Source organism: Neophocaena asiaeorientalis, unplaced genomic scaffold, assembly GCF_003031525.2.
Source record: "Neophocaena asiaeorientalis asiaeorientalis breed wild unplaced genomic scaffold, Neophocaena_asiaeorientalis_V1.1 scaffold743, whole genome shotgun sequence".
Lineage (NCBI taxonomy): Eukaryota > Metazoa > Chordata > Mammalia > Artiodactyla > Phocoenidae > Neophocaena > Neophocaena asiaeorientalis.
Genome location: NW_020174055.1, coordinates 35,617 through 46,281, shown reverse-complemented (window position 1 = coordinate 46,281; position 10,665 = coordinate 35,617). Strand labels below are relative to the sequence as shown.

General features: G+C 42.5%; 1 protein-coding gene across 1 annotated transcript; it reads left to right on the top strand.

Annotated features, from left to right (window-relative positions):
• The first annotated feature begins 3,210 nt into the window (after positions 1-3,210).
• PSMA4 (proteasome 20S subunit alpha 4) lies at positions 3,211-10,270 on the top strand. Its single transcript, XM_024754313.1, has 9 exons — positions 3,211-3,327; positions 4,749-4,775; positions 5,001-5,043; positions 5,326-5,488; positions 6,812-6,889; positions 7,214-7,302; positions 7,745-7,875; positions 8,615-8,738; positions 9,859-10,270. Exons 2-9 carry the CDS (start codon positions 4,773-4,775, stop codon positions 10,011-10,013), a joined length of 786 nt encoding a protein of 261 aa, XP_024610081.1. The 5' UTR covers positions 3,211-3,327; positions 4,749-4,772; the 3' UTR covers positions 10,014-10,270.
• The last annotated feature ends 395 nt before the right edge of the window (positions 10,271-10,665 follow it).

Below are 10,665 nucleotides of genomic sequence, written 5' to 3'. Positions count from 1 at the left end.
CCATATGCGTACATGTGTCCCCATATCCCCTCCCCCCTGAGCCTCCCTATCCCACCCCTCTAGGTCATCGCAAAGCGCTGAGCTGATCTCCCTGTGCTATGCTGCTGCTTCCCACTAGCTAACTATTTTACATTCGGTAGTGTATATATGGGACTTAAGTAAACTTAAAAGCTTTTGCACAGCAAAGGAAACCATAAACAAGCCAAAAAGACAACCCTCAGAATGGGAGAAAATATTTGCGAATGAAACAACAGACAAAGGATTAATCTCCAAAATATACAAACAGCTCACGGAGCTCAATATTAAAAAAAAACAATCCAATTAAAAAATGGGCGGAAGGCCTAAATAGACATTTCACCAAGGAAGACATACAGATGGCCAAGAGGCACATGAAAAGATGCTCAACATCACTAATTATTAGAGAAATGCAAATCAAAACTACAATGAGTTATCACCTCACGCCAGTCAGAATGACCATCATCAAAAAATCTAGAAACAATTAATGCTGGAAAGGGTGTGGTGAAAAGGGAACCCTCCTGCACTGTTGGTGGGAATGTAAATAGTACTGTTGTGATTAATCCCCATTTTCAGATGAGGAAATAGATGCTTTAAAAGTTGAAGCAATTTGCTCCAAGAGAGCCAGGGACCCATACCACTTTCTCCTCTCCTCCTTTCTCCCCTCCCCTCCTCTCCTCTCTATGGGCTCACATACACACCTGTGTTAGGGGGATCAAATGAGATCATTCACAGAAAAGCACTTATGCTTCTCAAATTTAAGGGGTTGTGATTTTTAATCTGCCTTGACCATTCAGGAAACTGGGGACTAGAAAAATGAACTAAAACTTGCATTTCACTCCCAGACCAATGTTCATTTTCTTATACCATGAAACTCTACAGATTTCCTGCTTGCCTGCTCCTCCTGCTAACATGGATTCTCTTCCACTGAATTATCTTAATGCAAATATTGCTAACCAACTCTTCAGATATTTAAATACGGGCTGCCTTGCATTGCTATTTTACTATTTGGTGTTTGCCCTAGCTTATCTCCAATCAATCAGGTCAATGTAGTTTATAAACTCTTTGGTGGCATACATTGAATAATATTTATTTCATTATCTTCAGAACCTAGCTTGGTGCCAGGCCCCTAGCACAGCCTTAATAGAGAACCGTCTGATGAACTGTTAGAATGAATGCACGTCTACAAGTGCTGGTCTTTGGTTCTTTCCACCAATGAGGAGGAAAACCAGTTCTAGATTTGGGAATCAATACCATACCTCCAGCAAAGACTCTACTCTTGCAAGTATCTTTTTCTGTCTGGGCTTTTATCCCCTCTAGACTGCAACAGAACTTTACTTTCTGGTGTTATTATCCTTAATCTCTCCACCTTACAGCCTTCATATTAGGGCCACATAAAAACTCTCATTACAATATATTGCTGTGTGACAATTTAACCAAAAACTTAGTAGACTGAAAGCTCAATTTTTTATATCTTATGGATTCTTCAGGTCACGAATTCAGACAGGCCCTGGGACAGCTTGTCTCTGCTCCACAATGCCTGGGGCCTCAGCTGGGAAGACCTCAATGCTGGGGGAGATTCAATGATGGGGGACTAAGATCATCTAGAGGAATCCTCACTCACAAATCTGGCCAGTCATGCTGGAACCTCATCCGGGCTGTTGGTGGAATATCTCTCCATTTGGTCTCTGCTCGTTCATGGCATGGTGCCAGGGTTCCAAGAAACACCTTCCCAAGAGAACAAGACAGAAATTTATTTTTTATGACCTGCGTTTGGAAGTCATATGATGTTACTTCCGTTGTAGTCACAGGCCCACCCAGATTCAGGGGAAAGGGACACAAAACCTCTCAATGGGAAGCATCCATGCCACATTGTAGGAGGAACATGTGGGATGGGAGATCATGAGGCTTCTCATCCTAAAACATCACTTTAATCCTCTTTTCCCCCTACCTACAGAGAAAAAATTCTGGCATTGAAGGGATTCTACAGTTTGGCCTAAAATGCCTTTCCTCCTTTCCTCCCTTTATTGACGTTTCTTCACTCTGACCGGACTGAGCTACTCTGTCACCCAAACTTGTTAAACTCATTTTTACTTCTGCTCTTATCTCAACTGATCCCTCTTCTTTTGACCTAATAAATTCTACCTCTCATTTAAAACTCTTAATGCTTAATTCGTCAGAATGAACTAAGGTGGCAGGGATCCTCAGAGAGATTACACAAGTTACACTGCCACCTAAGGATGCTTTCAGAACACCACCTGTCTGGCTGTGGCCCTTGCCATTTTGCCTTGGCTCACCTCCCTATGTGCCTGGGAAGCAGAAATGAAAGGAGAGACCTCAAACCACAACTCATTCCCAGGTTACTTCCTTTTCAAAGCCCAGATCCGTCAATAATAACTTTTTGCCCAACATGAAGAGGACAAAGTCCCTACCCTCTGGACCTCTTCTTCGAGGAGACTATGAGCAAATGACTACACATTAATTCAGACCTAGTCAAGCGTCTAGCTCGGAGAAACTTAAAACATGAATAGTAGATAGTTTACATAGAGAATGAAGCCAGATGAAAAAAAGAGTGGAAAGGAGAGATGGATAATGAACACATAAATAAACATGACAATTTCTGTATAGAAGATAACGTGTGTGTACGGTGATGGTAGGGTATTGCTTTAACTAGGTTGGTCAGGGGAATCCTTTCTAACGAGGTGAAAGACAAGAGGAGGAGACTAAGGTGAAAGTTCTCCCAAAATGTAAACCCCCTCATAATATGCTTTTATGCCCCAAAATGCATGTATCAGCAATAAAAGTGGAAGACAGATTCAAGAAGGGAGATGGTGAGAAAAGGCAGAGTGAAGGGTAACGTCTGACGCGCTTGGGTCCGTTTTGAGAACAGGGCAGGAAAGGCAAGCAATTAACAGGCGGTCCCACACCAGTGCTCTCCTGGGCCAATGACTTAGTGCTGAATAGAAAGCGAAAGTGACAATAAAGCGCAAACAGTGGAAAAGGGACATTAGCTATAATTCCACTTCCTCCTTGGCCGGGGTCTTCCTGCCCCGCTCCCCGTGTTCTAGTGCCCCCTCATCGTGCTGAGGGTCCCTGCCAGCGCCTTCGAACCTCAACTCCGCAGCTCCCACGAGGACAACCAGCGCTCGCTCCGCCCCCCAGGAGGAGTTCCGCGTCCTCGGCTGCCCCGCCCCCGCCGGTGGCTCTGCGCACGCGCGGGGGCCATATTAGCAGCGGATACTCAGGCAGTGCTGGTACGTTTTCTCTCGCAGAGAAGGATCATCCGTGTAAGCTGTTCAGCGTCTCCCCTCGGTGAGCCTTTGCCCCCTGCGCACTCGCGGAAGCTTGGCCGCTCTCTTCGCGGGCGGGGACCCTGAGCGTCGCGGCAGAGCTGGTCCCGGCCTGCAGCGGCCGCCGAGGAACCGTGGACACGATGACTCTGCATCGGCTCCTTGGTGATGGACCGGCCGCGGGACTGGCTCCGGACGGCCGCCGTCGGGCTTCTCTGCACTGAGCAGGCACCACGGGGCTGGGGACGCTCGGGCGGCGGGGCGGGCGCGGGGCCGGTGGGCAGGACAGAGTTGTAGGGCTGCCTCCGTCACTGTTAAGAGTCCGTAGTGAAAGTGAACCTGCGGGAAAGGAGGTGCAGGTGAACTCGCCTCGGGCCGTTGTCTTGCGTCTGGCGTGGAGATGAGAAAGTTGTGTTCTCTCGCGAATCAGAAGCCCCGGCGGTCTCCTCTCTGTGCTCTCCTGGCGCTCTGCTCAGGGCCAGCCTTAACTTTCACCTGCGTGTTGCAGCAGCCGCATAGCTGGTTACCCTGCCCCACTCTTCACCAGCCAGAGCGATCTTTCTAAAATGCCGGTCAGCTCCTGTGGCTCTTTGGCCCAGCATCATTCTTTGGAGCCCCATTGCATAAGAGATAGCATTCATAGTTTTTACCTGGGCACGCGGGCCTTCGGGACCTGATCCCTGCTTATCTTTCCATTTTTAATTACCGATATTCTAGAATTTGGGAAAATTGGCTCTGGAGGCCGAAGTTTGGCTTTTTCACCAAATCACGCTGAGCCCCATTGTTGTCTTTCGCAGTAATAGTTATGATGCCAAAGATTACCATCCCGCTCCTCCCCTTCATAGTTCAGGACCCCGTATCATTCTCTGGAGAAAGCCTAAGCCTCTTAGCTTGGCATTCAAAGCTCTACATGGTCTGGATACTTGCTTGGTTCTTTAGTTTTTTCATATCTTTTTTAACTTCAGCAATTTCTCTCGCCCATTAAGCTATCCTGCCTCAGTGCCTTTTGCCCAAGCTTTCTCCTCTGCCTGGAATGCCTTTCCCTTCTTTCTTCCCCTGTGCTTCCTCTTAGACCTAAATGTTCTCAGCCTTATTTCTGCCTCTCCCATCTCTAATTTGGGCTCATTTTCTGTATGTGTTTCGCAAAAAATACTTTCTTGATTTTCTCCAACCCTCTTCCCACTCTACCCTTAGTGCCTGTTACCATATTGCTTTATAATTGTCCTTCTGTGTCTTCTCCCTCACCTGGCCACCAGACTGTACGCTCTTTAGGGAAGGGATTGCTCTTACCCATGCTGGCATTCCAGCATTTGGCATAGTGCCTGGTGCACCGTAAATGTTGGCTGAATGAAGAGAGTGAAGAAAACATTTTTTTTTCAAGTCAAGAAATGCTTTTTAAATTGTAAGTCTCATTTTAATAATTATCCTATTTTCTTTTTACAGGAATTATCATAAAGTTCAGAAAACATGGTGAGTTAATACACATGCCAGTTAGCTGTTGCCTGATAAATTGTATTGCTTGTACTCGGCTTACAGACTTGCGTGAGAAAAGTGAAATGGAATGATGTCTTACCAGTTTCCTCCCACTCTCTGAATTTTGTATACCAGGATGTGTTCTGTAAAATGATTTGTGGGTTTACAGGAGTTGGCTTCCTAAAAGTGGGTAGGAATCATTTGTATGTTTTTCCTTTGCAGTCTCGAAGATATGACTCCAGGACCACTATATTTTCTCCAGAAGGTAAAATATAAGTTGTTTGATCTGTCTCAAATAAAAAAAAATGTTTAAGTGTTTGAATTTTAGGGGTGGGTGGGGAATCTACAAACTTTTTTTAAGACTAAATTGTTCATCCTTTCTGTAGTTTGAAGTAATGATCACCAGGTTGATTATGTACATCATAGGACTATGAGTAAAAGTAGGACTCTCGTCTGTAGCCCTCCAGTGTTGTTGCTGATTTCTCTTGAACCAGTGGTGCAAGAACAAGGAAGAGAGTCTTGGTTTCTCACTGCTTTTGTCTTGTAGGTCGCTTGTACCAAGTTGAATATGCCATGGAAGCTATAGGACATGCAGGCACCTGTTTGGGAATTTTAGCAAATGATGGTGTTCTGCTTGCAGCAGAGAGACGTAACATCCACAAGCTTCTTGATGAAGTCTTTTTTTCTGAAAAAATTTATAAACTGAATGAGTAAGTGAAATCTTAGGGCAAACATCTCATCATATTTTGGGAGGGCTATTCCATGTGACATGATAGAATTGAACAGTTTGTTCTGTTTTTACTTCTGAAATTTTTTCCTTTTAACTTATTTGCTTGAAACTTCCTTGAGGCCCAGGACCATATGTTATTCTTTTAAAGTGCAGGGTCAAGTACTTAGTGGAGAAACAGCGTTGTATAGTGATAAGAGGCTTGGTAGTCACACAGCTTCGGGTTAAATCTGGGCTCCACCAATGCAAAGAATATGAAAGTAACTGGGACTTTCATATTCACCAAAGAATATGAAAGAATATGAAAGCTGTGACTTCACACCCATTGTTTAACTTCTCTGGGCTTCAGAGCCTACTAGAGTGGTTGTGGCAGTTTAATGAAATAAAATAAAATGAATGAGATAAACTAGCACAGTGTTTGGCATATAGGAGGCCCTCAAGATATTTTTTATAATGGTTACTCAGGAATTATTTTGAATTATACTGAATCTTACCAAAGAACAGGCCTCCTGAAGGTCTGGGAAAAGTTTAGACTTTTCTGTACACTTAGTGAAGTTTCTGTTACAGTTGGGTGTTCAGGGCTTTGCAGCTAGCAGAGAGCTGGATTTGCTCATTGGAGACTTTCCCTTCAGTGGTGAGCCAGGTGAATTCTGGTTATAGGGCCTTTCTGATACACTCACCCAAGAAAGTGTCTTCCCTCCGCAGTCACTGTTGGGCCCCTCAGCAGCTTGCGGGCTTGATTAGGCACAGTGCCAGAGGGTGTCGAAGCTGTAGGAGAGCTGGGGCAGCTTTCAGGGAACGGGGGGTAGTGAAAGGAAATGCACCCTCCCTGTAAGCCTAGCCCTGAGCTTCCTAGGCAGGCTCATAAAATATCCCGCCCTTCGGGTCCCGTCACCCTCACCCCCATCAAGTTAGGCCTTAGGAGGTGAGAGTACTTACTACCCAAGAGTGTGGGGTAGTCTGTCTTCCTGTCTGGCAAAACCTTTTTCTTCTTTGTGGTAGAATCTTCTTGGGATTTACCCTAGCTTCCTAGTGTTTATTCTCTTGCCCTGTTCACAGGGTGATGATGGTAAATACATCTCTTGTGAAGAACTTAAGTGTGCATTTGTTTATCTTATGTGTTGAATGACATCAAGTTGAAAGTTTCCTACAAAGATAAAACACACATAGGTTTTGTCTGAAGGGTGTAGCAGCTGAGAGGAAGCATGGTGAATTTCTAATAGAGCTTAGTACTTTCTAAAACTTGTAAAATACCCCTGGTAAACATCTTCTCTGCTTAAAGATAAATGTCTTTCTTTTCCTCAAGGGATATGGCCTGCAGTGTGGCAGGCATAACTTCTGATGCTAATGTTCTGACGAATGAACTGAGGCTCATTGCTCAAAGGTATGGTCATAAATACTGTAATTGATGGTATGTAAAATCAGTGTCGATGTTTCTAAGAACTCATTTTTGTAAAGATTAGAGTCATTAAAAACCTATTAATTGCAAATTACGGTGTTTTTTTCTTTAACCAAACTTGCAAAATATTAGTTACTGTATGATTTTTAAGATGTTGCCATGCCCTCTACTCTCCCCCTTTAGATTATTTATAAGTGACTCTTATGTTGACCCCATGACAGAGATTTCTTTTCAGAGGGTATTTTGCTTAGAGCGTGTATATAGAGTGTTTTAGAGAAAACTATTCATATGCCAGTTTCTTTATCCTAGGTATTTATTGCAGTATCAGGAGCCAATTCCTTGTGAGCAGTTGGTCACAGCACTGTGTGATATCAAACAAGCTTATACGCAGTTTGGAGGTACTGAAACTTTTGGAAATTTTATTCCCAAAAGATAAAACGTTTTATGAGTAATAACCTTTTTGAGATGGTAAAATGAAATTGAAAAATGAAATAAATAGACACTTTTCATCCATTCTCACTTCATGAACTAACTGGCTTCCACTATGTAGACTATTGAAAGGCCAAAATAACATTTTTAAATCAGGAAACAAATTGCTTTTTACATAATGATGAAATTTAGCACTGGTCCTCTTTGTCTTTATTCCCTCTCCTGGCTGCATCCAAATCCTGGAAACAAAAGTGGAATTTTTGATGGAGCTTATCTATGGTGGCCAGAACACGGAACAGTTTATGAATGCTTAACTTCACAGAAGAGGGGTTAGCCACTGAGCTCAAGTAACCATAGTGATACTAAATTTAGATTGTTGGTATGTTTAGCTTTTTTTTTTCTCTGTTAAAGGAAAACGTCCTTTTGGTGTTTCATTGCTTTACATTGGCTGGGATAAGCACTATGGCTTTCAGCTCTATCAGAGTGACCCTAGCGGAAATTATGGAGGATGGAAAGCTACATGCATTGGAAATAATAGCGCTGTGAGTATTTTTGTGTTGCTATAGAATGTGCCAAAGGGTCTAGTAACTGCCATAGTTTTAAAGTAGTGCTGAGTGTAAAGAACATTTTAAGGTAGCTGCAACAGCCTTAATGTGATATGAAAGTATCTGTGATTTCTATTGGTGATGAAGTCACAGGTACTACTAATACTACGAGGGTTTACTGCCTACAGTAATAATGAAAGGAAGTGCTAATTTTCAGTTAGAAGTTGTGAAAATAAGATGTGGTTCCCCCGTCTCCCACATACTAGTTCAGACCCCCTGAATTCTGTCATGGATACCTGGGATTCATTCATAGATCATCAACATCCCTCCTTTGCACCCCTATCCCATGTCAACCCTCCCTGCCCTTAAAACTGTTTATGTTGTATACACACTAACAAACGTAAGGTAGATAGCTAGTGGGAAGCAGCCACATGGCACAGGGATATCAGCTCGGTGCTTTGTGACTGCCTGGAGGTGTGAGATAGGGAGGGTGGGAGGGAGGGAGATGCAAGAGGGAAGAGATATGGGAACATATGTATATGTATAACTGATTCACTTTGTTATAAAGCAGAAACTAACACACCATTGTAAAGCAATTATACCCCAATAAAGATGTTTAAAAAAATTGTTTATGTTGGTTATAATGCCAATAATAATTCAGGCATTATTCATGTTCCTAAAAATCGCAAAAATTTAAAGGAAATTCTCTACGTTGATTCTTCCTTATGTTTTATAGGCAGCTGTGTCAATGTTAAAACAAGATTACAAAGAAGGAGAAATGACTTTGAAGTCAGCTCTTGCTTTAGCTATCAAAGTCCTAAATAAGACCATGGATGTTAGTAAGCTCTCTGCTGAAAAAGGTAATTTATGTCCACTCCTCTAATTTGTTTGCTTCGTGAGGGAATTGATTGAGTAGGCCTTTAACATGTTATCATAGTGCACTGAAACAGCAGCCTTATAAGTTAGGTGACCTTACAGCTTATTTCCTAAGACTTGACAAGGTCAACACTGACAAGTTCTGGAGCCACCGTCCCACACTACATAACAAGCTTAAGGACTTGAGCCTGAATGTTCTCAATATTCATAGTTAAATCTGATCCATGCTATTTTATCTTATCGACTTCTTGACAATGATATCTGTGCTCATGTGTACATATGATAAAGAATATGAAAGTAATTATATGGTTATATATGTTTGGTGTCCTTTACCAGAGGTATAACATTTGCATGAGTTGTACCCTTTGTTCTTCTGAATCTACTGATCTCTTACGTTAAGCCCATGTTTGCAATTGTAAATGCTTTATTTAACTAAAGTTACATGACCATATAAAACAATATTTGTAAATAATGTTTTTCAAAAATTGTGGTAAATTAACGTATTGATTTAGTTTAGGATAACTTAGCTCCTGGTGTTGCTTTAAAAAATGCCATTTACTTGCAGATTGTCCTCTTGTCTACTTCTGCCTAATTTCAAGGAGGCACTACTCAATTTTCCCTTCTCAAAATTTCTCCTCCTTCTGGCATTAGTCTGCTTTTCTCATCCGTAGTCATGGGAGCTGCTTTTCATGCCTTTGTTTTGAAAAGAGATTTGAAAAGTTCATGAAAAATAAGTGTAAGTACTGGTTAAAGATTTTGGCTGAGCCTTCAGAGGTTCTAACGAGGAAACTGGCTCTTTCTGGTCAGGCCAGCTAGAGCAATTGGCTGGTTGTACTTTTTCCACAAAAGTAACAGAACAGCAGCTCAGAAAGTTAGTATGGATGAAGATAAAGACGATATTAAAGTAAAAATATTCATAAAAACATTACAATATTGAAGGTATTTTGTTTCCATGAAAGTATCCATGAATTATATTCAGCAGAAAACTTGGAAAAGTTGTGTACTAAGGCTCAAACGGTATGAAGAGATTAAACTGTGGTCGCTTATTAAGGGTTTTGGCTAAGTATGGCTGCCTGTATCACAAGTGTGTGTGTTTGCTTCCAGTGGAAATCGCCACACTAACAAGAGAGAATGGGAAGACAGTCATCAGAGTTCTCAAACAAAAGGAAGTGGAACAGTTGATCAAAAAACATGAGGAAGAAGAAGCGAAAGCTGAGCGTGAGAAGAAAGAAAAAGAACAGAAAGAAAAGGATAAATAGAAGGCAACATCAGGGATTTTATAACTCATTTGGGGCACCATTTCAGTGTAAAAGCTGTCCTATTCTTCCACATTGAGAAAGCTTTGACTTTTTTTTTAACTTGTCTAGTGGGAAAATTGGATGGTACCAACTGCATTGGGTCCTTGTTATTGCTGTCCAGGTGAATGTTGTAATGATGATTACTCTTTATGGACATCTTAATCACCCTCCCCCTCTTTTTTTTTTTTTTTTTGAATAAAACTTGGAAAGAATGGAAATGGTGAAGGAAAACATTCTCTAGCAATAACTGTTAAAGGTACCAGGATTAATAGGGCTGTGGTCTTTTCACACTTTATGTGTACTGTGGCTACTCTTGCAGTTACTTTTTTTTTGGCTGCGTTGCGTCTTCATTGCTGCGCGTGGGCTTTCTCTCGTTGGCGCCGAGCGGGGGCTACTCTTCGTTGCGGTGTGCGGGCTTCTCATGGCGGTGGATTCTCTTGTTGCAGAGCGTGGGCCCTAGGCCACAGGCTTCAGTAGTTGTGGCTCGTGGGCTCTAGAGCACAGGCTCAGTAGTTGTGGCGCACAGACTTAGTTGCTCCGCGGCATGTGGGATCTTCTTGGACCAGGGATCGAACCCATGTCCCCTGCATTGGCAGGCGGATTCTTAACCACT